This window comes from Odocoileus virginianus, chromosome 17 (assembly GCF_023699985.2).
Source record: "Odocoileus virginianus isolate 20LAN1187 ecotype Illinois chromosome 17, Ovbor_1.2, whole genome shotgun sequence".
Classification (NCBI taxonomy): Eukaryota; Metazoa; Chordata; class Mammalia; order Artiodactyla; family Cervidae; genus Odocoileus; species Odocoileus virginianus.
The window spans coordinates 11,230,934-11,257,759 of record NC_069690.1 but is presented as its reverse complement, the minus strand read 5'-3'; the positions used below and the strand labels follow the sequence as shown (position 1 = coordinate 11,257,759).

General features: G+C 38.7%; 1 protein-coding gene and 2 non-coding genes across 12 annotated transcripts in view; 1 reads left to right on the top strand and 2 right to left on the bottom strand.

Annotated features, from left to right (window-relative positions):
* The window catches only part of BCAS3 (BCAS3 microtubule associated cell migration factor), a 581,826-nt gene that overhangs the window by 86,692 nt on the left and 468,308 nt on the right, over positions 1-26,826 (top strand). For all 10 annotated transcript variants that reach the window (XM_070478583.1, XM_070478586.1, XM_070478587.1 and 7 more), the window contains exon 7: positions 7,911-7,983. In XM_070478583.1, the coding sequence (XP_070334684.1) occupies positions 7,911-7,983 (73 nt within the window). The remainder of the gene's footprint in view (positions 1-7,910; positions 7,984-26,826) is intronic.
* On the bottom strand, positions 14,271-14,377 carry LOC139039247 (U6 spliceosomal RNA). The gene has a single exon (XR_011492569.1). It is a non-coding gene; the product is annotated as a U6 spliceosomal RNA (small nuclear RNA).
* Positions 16,358-16,484, bottom strand: LOC139039322 (U6atac minor spliceosomal RNA). Its single transcript, XR_011492638.1, has one exon. It is a non-coding gene; the product is annotated as a U6atac minor spliceosomal RNA (small nuclear RNA).

Here is a 26,826-nt window from a genome sequence, read left to right as displayed (position 1 = left end):
TTCATCAACATTGTGTTTATAGTTTTGATCTTTTTAAGGTGTGATAATACAGTCTGTGAATGGATCATATAACTTGTCTTAACCTATTTTATAGAATTATTATCACAATTTAAAAGAATATTATGTCAGAGCACAATATAAATGTATAGCCACATTTAAACCTCATTATTTTTGGAGGGATCCATTAATGTGGATTATTAACATTTACATTACACTTGGTGTATGCATGAGTGCTAAGTCACTTCAGTCATGTCCAACTCTTTGTGACCCTATGGACTATATAGCCTGCCAGTCTCCTCTGTCTATGGGATTCTTCAGGCAAGAATACTGGAGTGGATTGCCATGCCCTTCTCCAGGGGATCGTTCCGACCCAGGGATTGAACCTGTGTCTCTTGTGTCTCTTGCATTGGCAGGGGTGTTCTTTACCGCTAGCACCGCCTGGGAAGCCCCACACTTGATGTATACCATCTAGCAAAGAAGTGGAACACTGTTAAGAGTGCTTAAGCCCCCTGTTTACCCCTCCTCGAAATTCTCTCCATCCTAAACGCCAAAGAAGATTACCCTATCCTGAAATTGATGTTTATGTGTTTTTGTTTTTAGCACTTAAGGTTACTAAACATCTGTCTATGTATCTGCCTAATGACACACAGCCAATAGGCACACACTTGTGCAACCACACAATTTATTTGTACCTTTTTCAAAACTGTGGTAAAAATCACAAAAGATTTACTGTCTTTCAATCTTTACAAACTTCTTTTTGGTGGGGGTGTGCAGTGTGACATGCTGAATCTTAGTTCCCTGATCAGGGATTGAATCCATATCCCCTGAAGTGGCAGTGCGGAGCCCTAATTACTGGATGACCAGGGAATTCCTGGTAAACTTAATTGTAAAGCTTGGCAGTGTTAAGTACATTCAAAGAACTCCATATCCACTGAACAACAGCTCTCCATTTCTCCGTCTATCACCAGGCCCTGGTAATCACATTTTTCTTTCTGTTTCTAGGATTTGACTACTTTCAGTTCAGTTCGGTTCAGTCACTCAGTCATGTCCGACTCTTTGCGACCCCATGGACTGCAGCACACCAGGATTCCCTGTCCATCACCAGCTCCCAGAGTTTACTCAAACTCATGTCAATCAAGTCGTTGATGCCATCTAACCATCTCATCCTCTGTCGTCCCCTTCTCCCACCTGCAATCTTTCCTAGCATCAGGGTCTCTTCCAATGAGTCAGTTCTTTGCATCAGGTGGCCAAAGTATTGGAGTTTCATCTTCAGCATCAGTCCTTCCAATGAATATTCAGTACTGGTTTCCTTTAGGATGGACTGGTTGGATCTCCTTGCAGTAAAAGGGACTCTCAAGAGTCTTCTCCAACACTGCAGTTCAAAAGCATAAATTCTTTGGCGCTCAGCTTTGTTTATAGTCCAATTCTCACATCCATCCATGACTGCAGGAAAAGCCATGGCTTTGACTAGATGGATCTTTGTCAGCAAAGTAATGTCTCTGGTTTTTAATATGCTGTCTAGGTTGGTAATAACTTTTCTTCCAGGGAGCAAGTGTCTTTTAATTTCATGGCTGCAGTTACCATCTGCAGTGATTTTGGAGCCCCCCCAAATAAAGTCTGTTACTGTTTCCACTGTTTCCCTATCCATTTGCCATGAAGTGTTGGGACCAGATGCCATGATCTTAATTTTCTGAAATGTTGACTACTTTAGATGCCCCATTTAAGTGAAATAATAGAGTGTTTATCTTTTCATGACTGATTTATTTCATTTAGCATAATGTCCTCAAAATTCACCCATGTGTAGCATATATACATTTTACATATATACATGTATATACATATATATACATATGTATATACATATATATACTATATTATATGTGTATATATAATATATATAAACACACATATATATACTACACATGTATATAATGTGTATTATGTGTAGTATATATGTGTAGTATATTATGTATACATGTATAGTATATATACATATATACATTTTCTTTGTCCAGTCATTATTTGATGGGCATTTGCATTGCTGTCACCTTTTTCCTGTTATGAATGATTCTGTAGTGAACATGGGTGTCCTAGAGCTTGCTATATCTTCTTAAAATTAATATTTTAAGAGCATCTTTTAAATGGAAGAGGTGAGCAGAAAGTACAGAGAGTTGCCATATATCTTCTGACCCCACTCGTGGCAAACTTCCCCCACTTTTCGTACCCTGCCCCACAGTGGTACCCACACTGACATCATTATCAAAGTCCATTAATTCTCATTTGGATTCCCTATTGGTGTACATTCCGTTGATTTTCACAAACGCATAAAGACATGTAAGCGCCATTGTTGTTGTTGTTTAGTTACGTCCAACTCTTTGTGACCCCATGGACTGCAGCACACCAGTCTTCCCTATCCTTCCTTCACTGTCTCCCAGAGTTTGTTCAAACTCATGTATTGAGTCAGTGATGCCATCCAACCATCTCATCCTCTGCCACTCTCTTCTTCTTTTGTCTTTAATCTTTCCCAGCATCAGGGTCTTTTACAATAAGTCAGATCTTCGCTTTAGGTGGCCAGAGTATTGGAGCTTTAGCATCAGTCCTTCCAGTGGATATTCAGGGTTGATTTCCTTTGGGATTGCCTTGTTTGATCTCCTTGCTGTCCAAGGGACTCTCAAGAGTCTTCTCCAGCACCACAGTTCAAAAGCATCAATTCTTAGGTACTTCAGCCTTGTTTATGATTCAGCTCTCACATCCGTACATGACTACTGGGAAAACCATAGGTTTAACTATACATACTTTTATTGGCAAAGTGATGTATCTGATTTTTAATACTTTGTCTATATTTGTCACAACTTTTCTTCCAAAGAGCAAATATCTTTTAGTTTCATGGCTGCAGTCACTGTCTGCAGTGATTTTGGAGTCCAGGAAAATAAAGTCAGTCACTGTTTCCATTTTCCCCCATCTGTTTGCCTTAAATTTATGGACCAGGTACCATGATCTTAGTTTTTTTGAATGTTGAGTTTAAGGCAGCCTTTTCACTCTTCTCTATCACCTTCATCAGGAGGCTCTTTAGCTCCTCTTAGCTTTCTGCCATTAAGGTAGTGTCATCTGCATATCTGAGGTTATTGACACTTCTGGCAATTTTGATTCCAGCTTATTCTTCATCCTGCCTGGCATTTCACATGATATACTCTGCTTAGAAGTTAAGCAAGCAGGGTGACAGTATACAGTCTTGACATACTCCTTTCCCAGTTTGGAACCAGTTCATTGTTCCATGTCTGGTTCTAACTGTTGCTGTTTGACTGCATACAGGTTTTTCAGGAGGCAGGTCAGGTGGTCTGGTATTCCCATCTCTTTAAGAATTTTCTGCAGTTTGTTGTGATCCACATAGTCAAAGGCTTTAGCGTAGTCAGTGAAGCAGAAGTAAATGTTTTTCTGGAATTCCCTTGCTTTTTCTATGATCCATCAGTTCAGTTCAGTTTAGTTGCTCAGTTGTGTCTGATTCTTTGCGACCCCATGGACTGCAGCACGCCAGGCCTCCCTTGTTCATCACCAACTCCCAGAGTTTACCCAAACTCATGTCCATTGAGTCGGTGATGCCATGCAACCATCTCATCCTCTGTCGTCCCCTTCTCCTCCCCCGCTCAATCTTTCCCAGCATCAGGGTCTTTTCAGATGAGTCAGTTCTTTGCATCAGGTGGCCAAAGTATTGGAGTTTCAGCTTCAGCAACAGTCCTACCAATGGATAATCAGGACTTTTTTCCTTTAGGGTGGACTGGTTGGATCTCCTTGCCGTAAAAGGGACTCTCAAGAGTCTTCTTCCAACACTGCAGTTCAAAAGCATCAATTCTTCAGCGCTCAGTTTTCTTTACAGTCCACCTCTCACATCCATACCTGACCACTGGAAAAACCATAGCCTTGACTAGATGGATCTTTGTCAGCAAAGTAATGTCTCTGGTTTTTAATATGCTGTCTAGGTTGGTCATAACTTTCCTTCCGAGGAGTAAACGTCTTTTAATTTCATGGCTGCAGTCTTCCATATGCAGTGATTTTGGAGCCCCCCAAAATAAAGTCAGCCACTGTTTCCCCAGAGGGCAGACGGACTGGAACCACAATCACAGAAAACTAGCCGATCTGATCACATGGACCACAGCCTTGTCTAACTCACTGAAACTAAGCCATGCCATGTGGGGCCACCCAAGACGGACAGGTCATGTGGAGAGGTCTGACAGAATGTGGTCCACTGGAGAAGGGAATGGCAAGCCACTTCAGTGTTCTTGCCTTGAGAGCCCCATGAACAGTATGAGCAGTATGATCCATCAGATGTTCGCAATTTGATCTTTGGTTCCTCTGCCTTTTCTAAATCCAGCTTGTACATCTAAAATTTCTCGGTTTATGTATTGTTGAAACCTATCTTGAAAGATTTTGCGCATGACTCTGCTAGCGTGTGAAATGAGTTGCAGTTGTGCTGTAGTTTTAACATTGTTTGGCATTACCCTTTTTTGGGATTGAAATGAAAACTGACCTTTTCCACCACTGTTGTGTCCCTATAGAGTAGTTTCTCTGCCCTAAACATCCTCTGTGCTGTACTTATTCATGCCTCCTTCCTTTTAAACTCCTGAACACCACTGATATTTTTACTGTCTCAATATTAAAAACTGACTTTGGCCTTTTCCAGAGCCATGCAATATATATTTAAGCCTCCCCTGTGTTTTTTCATGGCTTGATAGCTAATTTTGTTTTAATCCTTAGTCATATTCCAATGTCCGGAGGCACTATAGTTTATATATTTTTAATTTATTTTAAATTGGGGAATTTTACAATATTTTATTGGTTTCTGCCATTTATCACATGAATTGGCCATAGATATACGTGTGTCCCTCCCTCTTGTATCTCCCTCCCACCCCCTCAGTTGTCACAGAGCACAAGATTTGAGGTAGGTACTGTCATTTATTTATCCGCCCATCTACTGAAGGGCATCTTGATTGCTTCCACGTTTTGGCAGCTGTGAACAAAGCTGATGTCCATATCCGTGTGCAAGTTTCTGTGTAAGCAAGGTTCTCAGCTCCTTTGGGTAAATACCAAGAAGCATGATTGCTGGATCTTGTAGTAAGAGTGTGTTTAGTTTTGTAAGAAACTGTCCACTGTTTTCCACTGTGACCATACCATTTTGCATTCCCTCTGGTGATGATGGAGAGTTCTTGTTCCTCATCCTTGTCAGCATCTGGTATTGTTGTTTTACATTTTGGGCAGTGTGATGCTTGTGGAATGGTGTCTTATTGTTTTGACTTGAATTTCCCTGATGACCTGTGATGTGTAGCATTTTTTCATCTACTTATTGTCCGTTTCTATATTTACTCTAAGTGTCAGTTCAGATCTTTTCCTCATTTTTATATTAAAAATTTTAAAGGTATATTTACTCGTTTATTTGGCTGTGTTGGAGTTTAATTGTGGCATGCTGGATCTTCATTGCATCGTGCGGCATCATTTGTTGCGGTGCCTTAGTTCCCTGAGCAGGCATATGTCCCCTGCTTCGCAAGGTAGATTCTTAACCATTGGACTATTGGGGAAGTCCCTAGAAATACGTTGATTTTTGTATGTTGATCTTGACTCTGGTAACCTTGTTGAGCCAACTCACTAGCTCTAGGAGTTTTTGTTGTTGTTGATTCCTTGGGATTTTAGATGTGTCAGTTGTGTTGTCTGCAAATATGTGTGTGTGTGTGTGTGTGTGTGTGTATCTGCCTATAAAAAATCGCTCAGTTGAGTCTGACTCTTTGTGACCCCATGAACTGTAGCCCTTTACAGGCTCCTCTGTCCATGGGATTTACCAGTACTGGAGTGGGTTGCCCTTTCCTCCTGCAGGGGGTTTTCCTGACCCAGGGATCGAACCCAGGCCTCCTGCATTGCAGGCACCTTCTGTAATGTCTGAGCCCCCAGGGAAGCCCTGCACATTGGGAGTTTTATTTCTTTCTTTCTTATCCATATGACTTTCTCCCCATTCTTTTCTTTTTATCCTTGCTGTTTAATTCTACTTTTTTTTTTTTTACAGGTTGTTATTATTTTTTAAACTTATTTTTGGCTGTGCTTGGTCTTTGTTGCTGCGCGGGGACTTTCTCTGGTTTCCGTGAGCTGGAGCTACTTCCTCTCCAGTCGCGGTGCACGGGTTTCTCGTTGTGGTTGGTTCCTCTTGCTGTGGAGCACAGGAGCTAGGTGCACAGTCTTCTGTAGTTGCAGCATGGGCTCAGTAGTTGGCACCTCTCAGAGTCTAGAGTTTGGGCTCAGTGGTTGTGGCCCTTGGGCTTAGTTGTTTTGCGGCCTGTGGAATCTTCTGGACAGGGATCGAACCTGTGTCCCCTGCATTGGCAGGTGGATTTGAGTGTACCACCAGGGAAGTACCCCCTCCCCTTTCTTTTCTGTTTTGTGTAGAACTTCCAGTACCATGTTGAATAGCAGTGGTGAGAGTGGAGACCTTGCCTTGTTCTTGACCTTAGGGGGAATGCAATCATGATGTTAGCTGTAGGTTTTTGGATAAGTAGTGTAGTATCTAGAGCAGTCATTTAAATTCCTGATTCTGGAAACAACCTTTTTATTTTCCCTGGAGCTTCTATAGAAAATTCTTTTTAGGGCTCAATGTCCTGAAATGATGGACATGTGGTTCAGCTATTGAATTCATTGTATTAGACCTGCAAGGGGCTTATAGGCTCATATTTGTTTGTTCTATGAAAAATTTTGAAACATTTCATGGATTCTTTCCTCTATTTTTCTCTATTCTTTCTTTTTGGAATTCCTATCTATATGTTGGAACTTTGAGATGGTCCTTTAACAATTCTCTTGTGCGTGTTTGTGTTCAGTCGCTCAGTGGTTTCTCGCTGTTTGCAACCCCATGGGCTGTAGCCTGCCAGGCTCCTCTCTGGATAAGAACACTAGAGTGGGTTGCTATTTCCTCCTCCAGGAGATCTTCTTGACCAGGGATCGAACCTACCTTCCGTGCATCAACAGGTGGATGCTTTACCACTGAGCCACTGGGAAGCCTGTTTATGTGTATATAAATTAATGCTGTTTTTGTCTTTTTTTGTGGGTGTTTTTTTTTCCCCCCCGGCTCTGTTCTCTAGGAAATTTTCTCTTATCCTTGCGTTGAGTTTTTAAATAATATCCAACATCTTTTTAATTTCCGAGATCTCTCTTTCATTTCTAAGCATCAGTTTTTCTTTGCATTATTGCTTTGTTTCATTCTTGAAATATGTTCTTATATTTTTAAAAAATTATTAATGATAGTTTCAAATTTTTTTGGTATTTTTAGCCACATTTCCAGGTGATTTTACCTATTTGTAAGCAGCAAACTAAAAAGTTGATTGCAAGTGATGTGTGTTTTGCATTCTCTGACTTCATTCAGGGTACTTTGCTTGTGCTGTTTCTTGATGTTCTTTGCTTAACAGTGTCTTTCTTTCTTCATGGTCTGGCTGATTTTTATTTTCTAATACATTGCTACTCAGTTTACTAGTCTTATTTTAGGATTTTACACTGTTGTACATTGAGAATGGCCTGAAATTTTGAGGTTTTTAAAGTTTCTGTTGACCTTCTTTTATTTAACTTTGACATCAAAATTATACAACTCTTACGTAATTAGTTGGTGGAATTGGGGGTGGTTTTCTGATTGCATGGAGAACATGTGTAAAATTGAGGTTGTTGCCAATTTAAAAAAAGGTTTTAAATGTTCGTTAATTTTTAAAGTAGTTATAGGTTTATTTATAGCTTTTCTATTTTCTGTTCAGTTGTATAAATGTATTGATTTAAATGAATGTTTTGCTGTCTCTTTAACCATAAATATTTTGAGAGAATGAAAATAATAGGGATATACAAGAATACTTTTTGAAGTTTTGTTTTACATTTCACTTCATTTTCCTTATCAGGTGCTCAAAAGTGTGACAACTTTGCTGAAAAAAGGCCCCTCCTTGGTGTTTGTAAGAGCACTGGATCTTCTGGGTAAGGAATTTAAAAAAAGTTTTTTGAACCACTATTAAAATTTTGTGTTATTTCAGAGGGGGGACTTTGTGTCTTCAAGTCTTTGTTTACCATAAGACTATGCTTTTACAAGAGGGATGGGACAGGACTTAATAACATATTTAGGGTTTTTGCCACACAGGCCACTTTATTTTTCTGCTCAACTGTTTTCTTTCAAATGTAGGTGATAGCAGGACATGAAAGAAAGCCAGCAGTATATCATAATTCATGAAAGATTAGCATCATTAAGAAAATACATTTCATTTTGTTTATTTTTTTAGTATTTATAATGGCCTTTTACAGTGGATTAGAAGTTATTATGTCATCATCATCATCAACTGTTATTAACATTTTTTTTTTACATTGTTTTGAGGATCTTTTTAAAAAATTTTTATTTTATATTGGAGTATAGTTGATTAACAATGTTGTGTTAGTTTCAAGTGTAGAGCAAAGTGATTCAGTTATACATATACATATATCTTTTCTTTTTCAGATTCTTTTCCCATGTAGGTTATTACAGAGTGTTGAGTAGAGTTCCTCCTTTGCTACACAGTAGGTCCTTGTTGGTTATCTGTTCTCTATATAGCAGTGTGTATTCCATCATGCTTTCATGTTTATATTAGAATATATATTATGATCCTTAGGTAAGATGTTAATGGAAGATAAGTTAGTATATCTTAATGGTAATAATATATAGCATAGTGTATATTGTGTATTAGCCAACAATTTATTGTTGTTGTAGCATGTGCCTAACACTGTTCTAAAGGCATTACATGAATTTCCTCTTTTATTTCTGTTAGCAATATTTTGAAATAGATACTGTTCTTATTCCTATTTTGTAGTTTAGAGAAACTCAGGCACTGAATTCTTACAGTGAAACTGTGGATTCAAACCCAAGCAAGCATACTTTTTTTTTTTTTAAATTTTTATTGAGTATAGTTGATTTTTAGTGTTTCGTTTCAGGTGTGCAGCAAAGTGAATCAATTATACATCTACATATATCCACTGTCTTTCTAGATTCTTCAAGCAGGTATACTCTTAGTTCCATGCTCATTGCATTTGTGACAGTGAGAGGCTTACTAACTAAGATGATTAATTGTTATTGCTCATGAAGTCAAGTTTTCCCTACTTTCTCTATATATTAAATGAGAACAATATTCTTCATAATGGCTTGTAGTGATTTAGTTATCAGATTTGTAGTGACCTTTTCACCATATAATTCCAGTTAGGAATTATTTTCAACTGCTGGTAAAGTTCCAATGGCCTATACAAACCTTGGAAGTGAATTACTGGGTAGGCAGTCCAGGGCCAGTGAAATGTTTCTGCCATGTGTCATTAATCTAGATTCTTTCCATTTCTAGCTTTGACATCTTTTAAAACATGACCCCTTCCCTTTATGATCTCAAAAAGGCTACTATCTTATCAGTTAGTATCTCCTCATCTTGAACTCCTCGCTGCAAGGAAATCAGGGATACTACTGGGGTTTTGTTAGTAAGGTAGAGGATCAAAGTGAGTATTAGGCCTGGCAGCCGTAGTCTTTGCCGTGTGCTTTCCGCTGATAGTGTCTGGGCCATGGGTGCAGTGCCCAAGGAAAGAATGTGCTAATGGAGTAACGTGGTTGATCTTGGGGTCTTCATTGTTGCTTTCTGGGGAAGTGGTTTGACTCCATGTGTTACAAGGCAGTTTTCTTCCAGTGTAAAGTTTTGGGTTGAAGTGAGCAAAAATTAACTGTGTACTCATCACTTTGCTAGGTATGGGATAAGGATACAAAACATGAAAACCTAACTCTGTGTCCCACAGATTTAAGAGTATTGTTGAAAGCAAAAACATAATACACAGAAAATGATTATGGGATAATGACATCAGCGTGCACATGCACGTGTGCTCCGTCATTCGACTCTGTGTGACTGCATGGACTGTAACCTACCAGGCTCCTCTGTCCATGGAATTTTCCAGGCAAGAATACTGAAGTGAGTTGCCATTTCCTACTCCAGGGAATCTTCCTGCCCAGAAATTGAACCCTCGTCTCCTGCATTGACAGGCAGATTTTTTACCACTACCCCACCTGCAAAGCCCAGTGACTAATTGGAATTCAAAGAAGGTAGAGGTCAGTGTACCTGGATTGACAGGAGAAGGCCTCATGAAGAAGGCACAGCATGTGCTGGACCTAAAGAAATAAGAAAGTTTGGCAGTGTTATAGAAGACAAAGAACTTCCAGAATAGGTTATAAAGGTGTAGCTGGGGAACAGAAACTGGCAGATATATTCTTAGGAAAGATGTAGGTTTGTGACTTACAGTGAAGTTCATCTGCAAGATAGGTAATAACAACCGTTTCATTTCTCTAGAACTCAACTGAAGGCTTCCAAGAATGTGAAAAGTGTTTATGTTTGAGAGACTGGTAAATATTAAGTCATTGTGGGAATCTGTGGCATTCATGCCTAGAGCTGCTTGAGTCACACTCCACCGTTTGTTTCCAACTTGGTTGATTCTTCCACGGTGGGGAATGTCATGGCCATGCTCAGCAGCATTGTCCATGGAACTTATGGTTATGGGGTTGTGTGGGCCCATGGCTCTTTTAGCCTAAAATCATGATCAGCTAAGGCTTCATGTATGTGCAGAGGAGCCGTGAAAGCATCTAAGGGAAACTAAAACCTGGGAGACTTGGAAATATCTGACTGTTGAATGTGTTCCTTTGCACACACAGAGACCCTTTTGGAAAGAATGACAGCCTTTATTGACTTGGGTGGTTGAATAAATTCTCTGTTGAACCTTTGGCTAATCATTAAGCTACATAGACACAGGGGTGGCCCCCAGGAAAGCAGACTTTAAAATGAAAGCAAGAATTAAAAATAAAATCCAGCAGAGGCATTAGTAACTCTGTATTGTGGAGCAAAGTAGCTTTCCAGAATTCTTGTACCACACTATAAAACATGTCTAATTTCCAACATAAAATTATGACACATGCCAAGAAACAGCAAAGTATGGTATATTGAGAAAAGGAAGTAGGTGATAGAAACTGTTGCTGATTGCTTCCAGTGTTAAATTTTGGAGACAAGGCTTTTAAAGCAGCTGTTATACATATGTTCTAAAAACTGAACTAAATGAACCGTGTTTATGGAATGAAAGGAAAGCTTGGTAACAATGACTGGACATATAGAGAATCTCAGTTAGAAATAAGAAATTATAGAAAAACCAAATGGAAATTCTAGAGTTGAAAAGATAAAAGTGAAACGATAAGCTTGCTAGAAGAACACAACACTATATTCAGGTCAGCACATGGATCAGAGAACTGTTACGTTAACAAGAGAGGTGAAAGGGAATGGGTGGGCTTGCTTGGTGGTACAGTGGTTAAGAATCCACCTGCCAATGCAGTGGACAGGGGTTCAATCCCTGGTCCAGGAGAATCCCACAGGCCACAGAGCAGCTAAGCCTGTGCGCCACAATTGCGGAGCCTACACACTACAACTACTGAACCTACGTGCTGCAACTACTGAGACCTGTACTCCATAGCGAGAAAAGCCACCGCAATGAGAAGCTGCCGTGTGCAATGTAATTCACTAGAGAGCAGCCCCTGCTCTCAGCACCTGGAGAAAGCCCATGCAGCAACAAAGACCCAGCACAGCCAAAAACAAAATAAATAAATAAATCTTTAAAGGGAAAAAAAGAAAGGGAATGGAAACCCCAGAGAAGAGTTGAAGAAGTACCTGTGGTGAAAGAAACCTTCCTTGACTTCACTTTTCCTGATGTTTATTAAGCCTCTGCAATTCAGGCACACCCAGTCCCGTTGAAGCCCCACAAAAAGATGTGTTTGTGGAAGATAGTCAACTATTTCCTGAGTTTGGTTTGCAAGTGTTGAAAGATTTTCCATTCCTTAGCAACCCTGCTTAACTGTGTGATTAAGGTTTTTATTTTTTTTTGCCTCCCTGTGTGGCATGTGTGATCTTACTTCCCTGACTAGGAATTGAACATATACTCCCTGCAATGGGAATGTGAAGCCTTAACCACCAGGCAACCGGGAAGTCCCAAGGAGATTATTTTTATTTTTACAGGATTCATTTATTGAGGTGTCACTTGAATATATATATATATATATATATATAGTAGGTGATGAGATTATTTATTGAGAGATGACTCTGATGGTATGTGGGTTATATTAGTCTAATCTAGAGAATTAGAACCAGTGGGAAGTGGGATTATATATATGAGGAGAGAGGGAAGAAGGGAATGGGGGTGTTGATTTTGAGAAATTGACTCATATGATTGTGAAGCCTGAACATCCAAAATCTGCAGACTGAGGAAAGAGTTGCAATTTCTAACCCTCTTCCTCCAAGGAAGTCAATTTTTTGAAGATTTTATTAAGACTTTCAGCTGATTGGATGAGTCCCATTCGAGTTATGAAGCATCACCCACTGTACTCAAATTCTGCTGATTTAAATGTTAATCTTATGTAAAAAAAAATACCCTCACAGAAATATCTAGAATAATATTTGACCAAATCTGATTTTTGTGGCCTAGCCAAGTTGACACAATAATCACCACAGGGGTGAGGAATATAGTTCTGATTAAAATAGCATTTGTCTACTGGAAAAAAATCTATTGTAGACACTCATTTCCCCACTCCCATGTCTCTCTTTAAATTTATTTCACAGTAGGAGAACCATTCTGTAAAGAGATGGCTATATGTCTGTATCTTTTGCTGGGTTGTTTTAAGAATTGTTATTGATAAATGAATGTGAAGATTTTTCCTTCTTGGTTTTAAGCACAGCACCTTCTAACTAGTAGGGCCCCAAACTATTTATTTTTTGCTAAATGAATTTTAATAAGTTTTCTGTACAGTCATACTCATCCTTTATTTGAATATTAGTAACACTTTTTTTCTTTTAAATGGTTGAGAAAATGTCTTAATCTGAGGAACCACGTGTCCTGAACCTGGGTGCTGATGTCTTCTTCAAAGCCTGTGGTGCACAAAATCTTAGGACCCCCTTAACCCTTTGGGACATACAAGACATGTCTGTTGCCATTCATTTCCATGACAAATGCTTTATTGAGCACAAGGTGCTTTGGACACTTGTCAGTTGCTTATATTCACAATTAATACTGCTTAGTAAGTTTATCTTAGGGAAGTTCAGTAAAATTTCCTTTTGATGTGTAAATTTTCTTATTTATAAGTTATATAGCATCACTGACTCAATGGACATGAAGGAGTAAACACCAAGAGATAGTGGAGGACAGCCGAGCCTGGCATGCTGTAGTCCACGGGGTCACAGAGTCAGACGCGACTTAGTGACTGAACAACAGTCCCTTTTCAGAGAAAGGGGGGGATTTGCTATGGAAATAATCCTGGTCCTTCCCCACATTTTATCCTTTAGATATTTATACATTACACTGAGCCGACAGTTTTTAATACAGAGTCTTACTACGTTCACGACAGTCTTTAAATGCCGTTTATTTTTATATTATAGTAATGTTTTCCTTCTTCATGTTTCTCTGTCTATGTAGAGAGAGAAGAGGGAGGGAGGAGAGAGGAACAGACATGCTGTTCTGTCATCCTTTCAGATAAGCCATTTAAGGTCTGCGTGGGAGAGAATGTTTGTTGCGTTACTGATCCAGGAATTAAGTCAGTGTCTTGTGTAATAATTTGAGGGAGGGAGGGAAAGTATGGACAACATACTAAGGAATGTACACTTTCTTAGGAAATGAAAATGTGGTGTATATTACATGCTAACCTGTTCTAAGTAATGAAGTTGTTCATGGTTAGGATTTTGTTGGGTATTATGAATAACTGCAAAAGAGTATGATTATTCAGCAGCTGACTGCAGACCTTGAAGAATGTTTAATCCAATATAATATCATCACATTATACACATTATTGGAGTGGAGATGTGATCTTTATATAGAATCACAGAATGTTAGAATAGAAAAAACTTGAAGATCATATAAGATAAAGTCTTATGTGGAGACTCATACCATACATCTGTTTGATGGTGGGAAATTCTTATAAGAGTGAGAAAATTTTCCCCAGAAACAGACTCCCATATACAGATAATAAATCAGTGATTACCAGAGGGGAGCAGGATGAAAGGAGGAGTTGAAATAGATGAAGAGGATTCAGAGGTACAGATGTTGTAAATAAAATAAATAAGATACAGGGCTGTAATAGACAACACAGAGAATATAAGCCATATTTTATAATAATAACTTTGTTTGCTATATAATCTATAGAAGTACCAAATCACTATGTTGTACTCCTGAAACTAATCTTTTTTTTTTTTTTTATGGAACACTTCATGTTTTTGCGTGTCATCCTTGCTCAGGGGCCATGCTAATCTTCTCTGTATTGTTCCAATTTTAGTATATGTGCTGCCGAAGCGAGCACTGAAACTAATCTTATAAGCCAACTATACTTCAATTAAAAGAGTGAGAAAATGTCTTTATTTCAGTTAGTTAGGAATCTCTTACCTCTTGTTAAATATTCACTCAATGGCCATATTTCCAAGATTGAATTTTAATAATTAGAAAGATGAAAAAAAAATAATTAGAAAGATGAAAATTTTGGCAGCCACAGACATCTTAAAATCACCTTGAAAAAAGCAAAGTAATTTTAATAGTTGAACAGGAATAAAGACTTGATTTCAAAATTAAGGACTTTTATCAAATAAAATACACTTAGTTCACAGCATTAATAGTTTGGCATTTTTGCTACAGATTGCTAACAAAGGTCCTGTTGGACTGACAGAATTCTGTGAGGCTGGTGTTTGGTGGCCACTGAGCTAACGCAGCAGTTACTTAGGTGGAGGTTAAGCACAGCTTCCCACCCTGAAGTGTCACTGAAGAGGGTTTATTTCAACTTGTGTCTAAAATAGATAAGGGTTTTGTTAAATAGAACTGAAAGGGAGGCTGCTTGGGATACTGTTCTTTATGTCAACAGTTCTTTTTGTCATAAAATGTCACAGAACCCTTACATGTGATGCTAACTGTTTTATTTATTTCTTCGCTTATTTTCTTATTGGCTGTGCTGGTTCTTGGTGTGGTGCACGGGCTGTCATCTCCGTGTGCAGGCTTTCTCTGGTTGCTGTGAGCGGGGGATATTCTTCATTACGGTGCTCGGGTTTGTCACTGGGGTGCGCCTCTTGTTGCGGAGCATGGTTCCTAGGATGCGCGGACTCAGTGGTTGCGGCACGTGGATTAAGTATAGCCCCATGAGATGTAGAATCTTAGTTCCCGTAGCAGAGATGGAACCTGTGTCATCTGTACTGGCAGGCAGATCCTTAACCGCTGGACCACCAGGGAAGTCCCTAAATATTTTGTTTTAACGTATTTTCTTCCTGCTGTGTTGTGAGATCTGAGGAATCACAGTTTGAGTTGGCATTACTTGCACAGACCCAAAAAGAGAGTAAGGGCATTCTTCCAGTCTTTGATGTTCTGTCACATGGGCTTTTTAAGCTGTTCCTTGGCCTTCGTTCGAGTACCCAGTCTTTTCACTTGCTCATCTCTCTGGTCTTTTACATTTCTGTGGGTGTTCTGCTTTTTCTTCTAGCTTTCTGCCTGGCCTTCTGACTCTCTTTACCGCTTTCAAAGACTGGGCTTTTCCATCTTTGATATACCATTTATGTGAGACCTGCCTCTCTGGCACAGAGGTTTTTCATGAGATGGGTCAGGGTACTGGACTGTCTGACATCATGGATTGTCCATGGATCTCTTGACTTCTAGTATTATCTTTGGACCATCAGAGCCCTCAGAGCTTGCCCTGTTCATCTGATTATGGGTGAAACAAAACCTTAAGGAAATAAGATGACATTACTATAACGAGAAATTTAATGTATTTATTTCAAAATATAATACCTGAACTATGGATACCCTTTGGTAGTTTGTTGTAAGATCATCTTTTTTTTTTACTTTTTTTTTTTTTTTCCATTTATTTTTATTAGTTGGAGGCTAATTACTTTACAGCATTGCAGTGGTTTTTGTCATACATTGAAATGAATTAGCCATGGATTTACATGTATTCCCCATCCCAGTCCCCCTTCCCACCTCCCTCTCCACCCCATCCCTCTGGGTCTTCCCAGTGCACCAGGCCTGAGCACTTGTCTCATGCATCCAACCTGGGCTGGTGATCTGTTTCACCCTAGATATACATGTTTCGATGCTGTTCTCTTGAAACATCCCACCCTCGCCTTCTCCCACAGAGTCCACAAGTCTGTTCTATACATCTGAGTCTCTTTTTCTTTTTTTGCATATAGGGTTATCGTTACCATCTTTCTAAATTCCATATATATGTGTTAGTATACTGTAATGATCTTTCTCTTTCTGGCTAACTTCGCTCTGTATAATGGGCTCCAGTTTCACCCATCTCATTAAAAAACAGTGGTTAGATGCCACGAAGTTAGGTGGCAATGCCTTAACCGTATGCGTGTTGTCAGGCCCGAGAGCCTCTTCCATCCTTGTCAAGGGGAGTGCTAACCTTCTCTCCTTTCATACAACACGTAAGATCATCTTTATAGACATTGTATATTTCCTTGGAAGCCTTGAAATTGGTACAAATCTCAAATAGCCCACCAAAATGATTATATGTAGGTGACCAAACCAAAGAAATCCTGGTTTAATTTTTCAAAGAACTGCCTTTCTTGCTATTACATGATATATGTATTGCTGAAAACCTATACTATTAGGGTCCTGGTAGAAATAGAAGACATATTCCAACTGGGTAATTTGAGGAGAGTTTAAGTAGAGTGAAGAGGACCTGAGACCCTTTGCCATTTCTCAGCCAGGGGTGAGAGCCATTAGCAGAACCTACAGTGAGAACCCCATCAAGGGGGTCACCTGGCGGAGGGCTCTGGTGGAGGCGTTCGGTCTTTCTGCTGTAACCTGGCAGCAGAAGAGCCACCTCCGCTTGTTTCTCCAGGGGCTCCCTCAGGCTGAACCCAGCCAGAAGCCGAGGCTGAGTTCTGGAGGTTCAGGGGGCCCCCTGCTGCAATCTGGTTGATACAGGCCAGCCAGTCTCCCAGTGGCAAGGAGCTGGGTGCAGTGAAGGCAGAGTGTGTGTAGAGGGAACAGCATGCTTATATTCTGCAGAATTTCACACTAAAACTGAGGTTATGGGGAAAACAGATATGGAGGAAATAATATGCAAAGTAGTCAGAGCAATAATCCTGATGAAAATTAAAAAAAAATACTGATGAAAAGTTTACTAGTAAATACGGAATTTCACCTTAAAAAGAAGGTGAAGGAGCCTTGGTGGGATAGGGGTATAAGGAGGAGTTGAGACTGTTAAGTTGGAGAGGAAGGAACAAGATTAACAAAGCCCAGGCAATAACAGTTATTGTTGCCTATACACATGGTCAGACTGAGCCGTGAGGAGCCTGGTTCCTTATGTATTCATCTGAGCTAGGGAACTCTGTTCAAAATATACTTTGTGGGGCTTCCCTAGTGGTCCAGTGGTTAAGTATCTACCTTTCAATGCAGGGGACACAGGTTCAATCTCTGGCCAGGGAACTAAGATCCTACATGCTGCAGGGTGACTAAGCAACTAAGACAAGCCTGCATGCCACATCGAAGACCCAGCATGACCAAAATTAAAAAGTTACACCCAAAAAACAAAATATACTTTGTATGCTGTGTTGTAGGATGAAAAACTGATCTTATTTCTGTCACTATATATTAATTTGCATATTCTAGAATTTTATGTAAGTGGAATCATAAAATACACACTTTGGTTTAGCTTCTTTTACAAAGTATATTTATTTTGAGATCCATTCATGTTGTTGCATTTATCATTAGCTTTTTTGTATTTATTGCTGACTAGTTTCATACTGTAAGAGTGTACCACAGTTTGGTTGTTAAGTTCACCTGTTGAGGGATATTTTAGTTGTTTCTAGACTTTGGATTTGCAGATAATGCTGCTTTGAACCTAATGTTCAAGTCTTCATATACACGTGCTTTTTCTTTTCTCTGGGTCAAATATCTGCAAGTATATTGACTGAATCATATGTTAGATGTGTTTTTCAAAATGACTGTCTGATTTTATACTCCTACCATCAGTGTATGTTTCTAATTCCATTACTTCCTTACTTGACTTTGTCAGACTTTTAAATTTTAGCCACTCATAATGCTTTCTCATTGTAGTTCTAATTTGCACATGTCCCATTTTTCTTTTCTCTCGTCCATCAATTGAATTCACTTTTCTTTAGTGAGAAATACAGTGGGACTTCCCTGATGGCTCAGCAGGTGAAGAATCCCCCTGCAATGCAGGAGACACAGGTTCAGTCCCTGGGTCAGGAAGATCCCCTGGAGGAGGAAATGGCAATTCACTCCAATATTCTTGCCTGAAAAATCCCATGGAAGGAGCCTGGCAGGGTACAGTCCAAAGGATTGCAAAGAGTTGGACATGACTGAGCAAGCAGTACCTTTTTTATTGTCCTAAGGCCAGTATGATTTCTAGTGGTTTGGCATACAGCAGTAGATGCATTAACCATATTATGCGTTCCTTTGTATACCTAGAGAAAAGGATGATGTAGCAGTGCTTTTAATGACTGTAGTTTCTTGTTTATGGTCACTACTTGTGTGTGTTTTGTAGTAGTCTTGGTTTTAGTTTTTATTTTGTCTCAACTAGTTTTTCTCTGTGATAGCTTATGGTGAATGGTGTCAGATTTGTGATCTCTGGAGAAGATAATTTCACTTTGGGACCAAAGATGCAGCTTCAGTCACTCGGTTTCTTGTAGCAAAAGTTTTATTAAAGTGAAAAGGAATAGAGAAAACCTCTGACATAGATATCAGAAGGGGGCGGAGAGTGTCCCACTAGTCTTATCAAGGCCTTACATACTTTTTCAATTGGTTACTACCAATAGAAAGGTCTACCAGACCCACTCCCACAACACACAGCTTAAGATAACAGGATTAGTCAGAAGGTTCTTGTTACAAGAAGGAGAAACATGTCCTCCAGCAAGATACAGGGTTGTTATATAATCATTGGTACAGAGCTTAAGGAAAAACATTCAAGCATCTCTGGTCCCGCACACACTCTCATCTCCCTATGTGTGTGCGGGCTCAGTCGTAGTCCAACTCTTTGCATACCTGTGGGCAGTAGCCCACCAAGCTCCTCTATCCATGGAGTTTTCCAGGCAAGAATACTGGAATGGGTTGCCATTTCATCCTCCAGGTTATCTTCTTACCCAGGGATCAAACCTGTGTCCCTACACTGGCAGGCAGATTCTTTACCACTCGCACCACCTGGGAAGCCCCTCATTGCCCTATTTGACTCATTAGTAACCAACCGTGTGAGCCAACTGATCTCAGACCTATTTGCAGCATTTCCCTACTCAGGATGAGACCCCTTTGCTTCTGAGAGCAAATCCTGGGTCGTTTAACTATGCTCCACCATCGCAGGACTATTGCATTCCATCCTTGTTTTGCAAGTAATCCTCCTCTGCTCTCCGTCAGCAGAGAAGGCACTTTCTTTGGTTGAACCCATGCCTCCTGCAGTGGAAGCATGTTCTATCCACTGGACCTCCAGGAAATTCCCAGCTCTGCCAGTATTGAATCAGGATCTCCTTTTTGCCCCCTGCTCCTCTGCCTAGGTAAATATTACTTAAAGTTCTTAGCTTTTCTCTCTCATCCCTCTCATACTTATGCTGTAGTATGATTTCAGGGTGATTCATTTGCCTTATTTGTGATAGGTGGTATTTTTCAAAGACCTTTGGAGATTCAGAGTTGGGTGGTGTTATCAAGTCAAGTCAGGTGGTAGTTGCTCAGTTGTGTTTGACCCTTTGTGACCCCGTGGGCTGTAGCCCACCAGACTCCTCTGTCCATGGAATTCTCCAGACAAGAATACTGGAGTGGGTTGCCATTCCCTTCTCCTAGGGATCTTCCTGGCCCAGGGATCAAACCTGGGTCTTCTTCATTGCAGGCAGATTCTTTACCATCTGAGCCACCAGGGAAGCCCAGGTGGTGTTATATACCTGCACAAATGCGTTGGTAAAATATTTGGGTTGTATTGTTCTCATCTGCACCTTGCTTTTTCTTGCCTCATACTAATTTATTATGGCATGTTTTATTTAATGATGAATATCAGTGCTACCTTATTATATATATTATCCTGCTTAATGCATATTTCTTATACATATTTAATATACACAGTTTAAAATATTAGTCACAAATGGAAAGAGCTTAAAGCTTTAAATAGGCCATCCTATGCTGCCACCAGATCTAAAACTTTCTTCTTTGGCTTTTTAAGATTTTGTGTCAGAGAATGATGTAATCAAAGAAGAAAGCACTTGTGAAAGGTTTGTTTCCTATACTGTCTGATTTGAAACTTGTTGAGAACAGAGATTAGCTACAGATTTTATTTAAAATGGGGCCATCTCTCTCTTCATTTAATTGCTGCTTGCATTTCCTGTGGCCATGTTGCAGAGAGCTAGATCTAATTCTTGTTCTGTGGTTCTACCTGATTTTAATAGAGGTTCTTGGGGAATGCATCCACATCAATTTTTGAACCTTTATTCAGAAAGTAAGTATTGAAATGCTGTCATTACAGTGAGTTGGGAACATGGTGATCTCTCTTTCCTTGGGATGTGTTTTGTGTGTGACCACTTCTCTTTAGGACTTACGCACCTAAATTCTTAGCTGGTTAGACAGTCTCTTCATGCACTCTTCAGGCAGATCTGGCTGTTGAGCGATTGAAACTTGGTTGTGCCAATGAATGTGCTGATATTGCAAATATATTATGTTAAATGTATTAAAATGATTTCACTTATTTCTTGTTTTTAATGTGGCTTCTAGAAAATTTAAAATTACATAGCTCAATTTGTCTTTCTATTGGACTCTGTTCTCGGCTTCCTAGATGGCTCAGTGGTTAAGAATCCACCTACAATGCAGGAGAGTCAGATTTGATCCCTGGGTCAGGAAGATCCCTTGGAGAAAGAAGTGGCAATCCCCTCCGGTACTCTTGCCTGAGAAATCCCGTGGACTGAGGAGCCTAGCGGGCTACAGTCTGTGGGGCAGCAAGAGAATTAGACACAACTTAACAACTAAGCAGCAATAGCAGAGTTGTTCTTACTTTGCTTCAGGCTACAGGTGTTCATTTCTGACTACTTCTGAGTGAATACCCATCACAGTTTCTTATTACTTGTGCAGGTATATAGATTTATCAATCCAGAGCTGCTAGCCAGGAAATTTTAGTTTTGACAAGTGACAGATTTTGACATCATGATATCCTGGCTGACAGTGGGCCTTCAGTGGCAGCTTCTGTTGTGCTGGTCTAATGGGAACTCTACCCATAGTGATATTTATGTTTAATGGATCTGATTTTCATTTTGGGCTCTCTGATATTCTTTGTATATGCATTTAGCCTAAGGTTGGTACCCTGTAATATTTACTGATACCCCTGAATCTGTGGATAAGTATAGAATAAGGGCAAGAACAGAGACTTGGGGTCACACAGACCTAGGTATGAATTCTTAGACTGAAAGTATTCAGTAGTTCTCAGTCTCAGTCTCCACATGTGTAAGATGGTGTTCATTCACAACCCCTCTGCTGTGTCTTTGTGAGGATTAAGGAAGGCAGTGTTTTCAGGTTTTTGGTACAATGTCAGGCCCCTATTAGATGCACCTCGTATTATTTGGTTAGAAAGATAGTAAGGGTACCCAAGGAAAACTCTTTACTAGGAATTTCTTTTCATACATACATGAAGAAATATATACATAATATATATTTACACATAAATTGAAAGAGCTGTCTGTATGACTGTTGGAAGCTTGCGGCTGTGCCCAATTTGTCCTGTATTCGTGCTACAGGTTTGTAGGCTTCATGTCCCAGCCCAGTACTGTGTCTGTTAGTATCTCTGATGAACTGGAGCCCTTTACGTTCATTGGAAAATGGTAATTTGTTTATATTCTCCAAGAAAGCCCATGTTATTTATATCTTTATTGAGGTATAATTGAAACATGACAAACGGCACATATTTAAAGTGTATGTTATGATAAATTTTGACATATGTGCACACCCATGAAACCGTCGTTCTGATGGAGGTAATGAGCATGTCCACCACCTACAATAGTTTTCTCATGCCCCTTTATAATGCGCCCCTGCTGCCCCTCCCAGGGCTCAGTAGAAGAAGCACATTTCTACCTAGTAAGTCTCTCCCAGTATCATTGAGATCTTTTCTGAGGGGAGATAACTTTGCTGCCGTGTAGTTTAATGTGACTGTTTATTACATAGTTCAGAACAAAAGATGGGAACCTTAAATGCAAAGTTGTTTTTTCTTCTGCTCTGTATCTTAAACTAAAGGCCCTTTAAAAGAAACATTTTCCCTCTAGAACTGGTTCACAAAACAACTAAAGGGGTTGCAGTTTTCTGTGTAATCATTTCAAAACAACAGTTTTTTCAGCCACCAAAAGGATGCAGTCTTGACATATAAATAGAAAACAGATTGAGTTTTTGGCTGCTATTGCTGTACTGGTTTAAATGTTGGTTCAGTCAACTTTAGGCTTAGATTACAAGATTTGTAAATTAAAGGAAAACCAAAAGGAAAAGAACATCTGCATAGATTCTGACTTTGTGGAATTCCGTCCAGGCATGCTTCCTCCTGGTAAAACAGGGCATGTGCACAGTGAACAAGCCTTGAAAAGAAATCACTGTTGTATTTATCCCAAAGACAAAATTGTTGCTGAAAACTAGGCAATTCATTATGAGGAACCATGTCAGTTTTCAAATCAAGTATTATTTCTCAATTCTGGTGGAAATAGTTTGGTGATGTAGTTGTATGGTATTTAGCCATAATTAAAATCTTGCTAAATCTCATAGTTCTGTTACTTGAATCAAAGTATTCAGAATTGAGAAAGGTAATTTGCTTTAACTAAGACTTAAATATGTTATTGTCAAAGAGTAAGCTAATTAATTGATAATAAATTCATCACTGCATGCCTCTGTAAGGTATAAGGAATCCTTGTTTGCTACTGCATAAATCATACCTGTGTGTATGTTTTGAAAATGTTTGCTATAGATTACCTATGCTGCTATCTCAAAAAGTGCTTTAATGTTTTTCCCCCTTTTGTTCTAAGAAAGAATTTTATTATTCTTTCAAGAAATGTTTATGGGTACTTACATTATGGGTCCCTACTATATTTCAGCTGCTTTTCTAGTACAGTAGTAATCCAAGGCAGAGGCTTTTAGGTGAGGAGATGAGAGGGGTGGATTTGGCCCCCAGGAGGCACTTGCCAATGCCTGGGGCACTTCTGGATGTCCTGTCTAGGGACTGGGATGTGCTAGCGTTATGGTAGAGTCAGGGTTGCTGGTAAACATCCTATATAGTACAGATCAACTCCTGACAACAAAGAATTTTCCAGCCTATAATGTCAATAGGGCTAAGGTTGAGCCCTATTTTGTGTCTGAGGAGACAAAAGATCTATGTACTGACTGAGCTAACTTTCTAGCAGGGAGAGAGAAACAAATAAATAAAATATATATTGTGGTGGCAAGTGATGTGTAAAAAATACTAGAGAATGTGGTTAGAGAATGTTAGGGCAGTGTTCTGAGTTGATGGACATTTGGATAACTTGCTGTTCTGGGCTGTAGTGAACATTGCTGATACGAACATTTGTATATATGTGTGTACAATTTTTGGTGTCCATTTCTCTTTGGTATATGTACCTAGTAGTGGCATTGCATGGTCATAAGTTATGCTTTGCTTGATATTACCAAGTAGGTTTCTAAAGTGCTTATACCAGTTACCTTCATAAGCCTTCCAGTTGCAGTACTTTGTGTGAAAGCTTGGCATTGATAGTCTTCATTTTAGCCATCTTGGTGAATATGCATTGGCATCTCAGATGGTTTTTGCTTTTATTTTATTGACAGCTATGGAATTTGAATACTTTTATATATATTTTAATCTACTTCAACATCCTCTGAAGTACATAACCAAGTTTTAAGCCTATTTTTCTTTTGTGTTAAATGACCTTTTCTTGCTCGTTTGTTGGAGTAGTTTTGACACATGCCCTGTCCATGCTTTTAGGATTAATGTATCTTATATTCTGTTTACCTCAAGGTCATGAATCTGACTCCAGAATGCATATGGTTATCAATACAGAGGCCCAGGAATGGCCCAGATAGTTTTATTTTTATTTATTTATTTATTTATTTTTGGCCCAGATAGTTTTAAAGAACAATGTTGATAGGGTTACACTGCTTGATATTTATGAAGCAAGGTGCATTGGCATAAGGGGAGACCATTAGATTAGTGGAATATCTAGGGAGTCCAGAAACATATTTTTATAATAAAAAATGGCTCTGTAGTACAGAGGTGTATGGTTTTGGGTCATTTGGGTATTCATATGGAAAATGAAGAAGCTTGTTTTCTATCACATATCATGCAAAAATCAACTTAAGATGTATTGTAGGCCTAAAGGTCAGAGAAAAAAGGAACAAAATATTTTGAAGATGAAGAAAATATCCTCATCATTTTAAGGTGGGCAGATATTCCCTATACAGAATATAATATGTACTCACCATAAAGGGAAACATTTATATTCTTTTGGTTTCAATATTATATAGAAAATTGCTTCATTATTGGTATATGACTTATATATGGTATCTTGTTATATAAATGCAATGAAAAGCCAGGATTTTATTATTTTATGATCCTTTACTTAATGTCAGTATATGGAGAGGGGATATATGTATAATTATGGCTGATTTGGGTTGTTTAATGGCAGAAACCAATACAACATTGTAAAGCAATTCTCCAATTAAAAAATAAATTTAAAAAAGAAAAAATTAGGATTTGAAGTCTTAAGGTTTGCTTTTTCTCCTTTGGTATCATTTAAAAATTCTTCTGTTTGTTAATTTATTTTGCTAGTTTAATTCCAATTATAGAATACCTTTAAATAGATCTTTAATGTTTGAGAAATGTAAATCCAACTGTTATGGTACAAAGCCTGATATTGTTCTATAAGTCTAGTTGGAAAACTTTCCTGAAAGATGGCAGAAATTCTTGAAGCCATCCATATCATGATGGGGGGCAGGGAAGGATGGACCAGTAGGAAGTCCTGAATAGTTCCTTGTTGGGAAAGAAAAATGGTGGAGGAGATTGGTTGATTCTTTTTTTTTAATGTGATAAGATCCTGGATTTATATTCTGTGTGAGATATTTCAGAGGACCATGATTTTCTTCTTTATTTCAGTTTGTAAAGCTGAATATACCTGTGTGTGGAGGAGCAATACACTCTGCCGAGAAACTTAAAATTACAGATGGCTTGAAGTATTATTTTATGTTTAGAAGCAGATTACTGTTGTTTTAAAAATAAATCTGGCCTAAAGGTGGTTGTCACAAACAGTATATTATCCTAGAAGCAAGATTCTTTTTTTAAACTATTTTGAATGTGTTATATCATAATGTTAACTGATTTTCTTTGTTAGTAACTTTTGGTATAACAAGTCTTTTATTCTTGGCATTCAAGTAATTTTACTAACATCTAATTTTTCAAACACAGTATCCAAAGGTTAAAACAGTTATTATTATACAATAACTGGCATGTTAATTAGAGCCTCCTGGTGTGGGGTTGGATCAATGTGCTTGTGGAGAGGAATGAACAAGAGACAGAATTTTGGGTGTCCCTTTTGGGTGTCCTCTTTTAAAATTTTTTAAAATATATTTTTAAATTTATTTTTTAATTGAAGGATAATTGCTTTACAGAATTTTGTTCTTTTTTGTGAAACCACAACATGAATGAGCCATAGGTATATGTACATCCCCTCCCTTTTGAACCTCCCTCCTCAAAGTTTTAAGTACTTAAATGTGTGATATATTTAGGTTTTATCACTTATTTAAGTGTAACAGTTCTTATTTATCTCTGTGGAAATAATGAAATATAATAAATTTGTGTTAAAGTAACATATATTCACTTATTAGTCTTCATTTCCCTGAAAAATTTCAACGAACACATACTGAACGCATCTGTTGTCAGTTTCGTCCATGCACCTTTTTCAAACAAGGAAATAAAAGTAAAGTTTATGATGACCAGAGAGCTTGATGAAAACAGCTGCACTGCATACTTCAGTGAGTCACTTGTCGAATGAAGCCGCAGTATAGGAAAAATGATAATGCACCCCTCCACTGTTAAAAACTGCTGCGATGGGGGGACGTTTTAAATTATTAAACACTGTAAACGCCATAACGTTAATTAGAAGAGGAACAGACTCCACAAAGATAAATGTGTTTTCAATATGATTCTTAGGGAGGGTACAGTAGAAACCAGTGAACAGAGAGGAAATTTATTTCTGGCAGGACTCTAGACATGGAACTGTGGCTGAACTTTTTACCCTAATTACCTCCTGCTAATGCCTGCAGCGGTCTGGAATCAAAGTGGTGCTTCGGGCCCTGGAAATTCTCTGATGTGGCAAACGTTTGTTGTGTGAGGAGGGTTTCTTAAGAAAAAGCAGAATATTGTGACAGGATTTTAAAAAAATTTCTCAGTTACCACCCACCTCACTTGTTGCCTACAAAAATAGAGTAATTGTTTGCATCTGTGTGTGCCTTTTTCCCCCTAAGAAATAACTGTTATAAATCAATGTGACATAGATCCAGTGAACTGAGGCTTGCCCGAGGTATGGTCTTTTTTTTTTTTTTTTTAAGTCTCTCCTTTATTTAAAAATCTAGGTTCAAAATGTAAAAAAGTTATTTTTGATAAGTGAGAAGAAACATTCTGCCCATTTCTTAGAAGTTAGATCTTAAAGTATGCTTTTCAAAATAAAGCCTTTTGGAGGCTTAAAAACTTTTGGAGCATATAAACTTTGGGAGCATCAGACTGATGGCTATTTAACTGCTTAATCCTGGAAG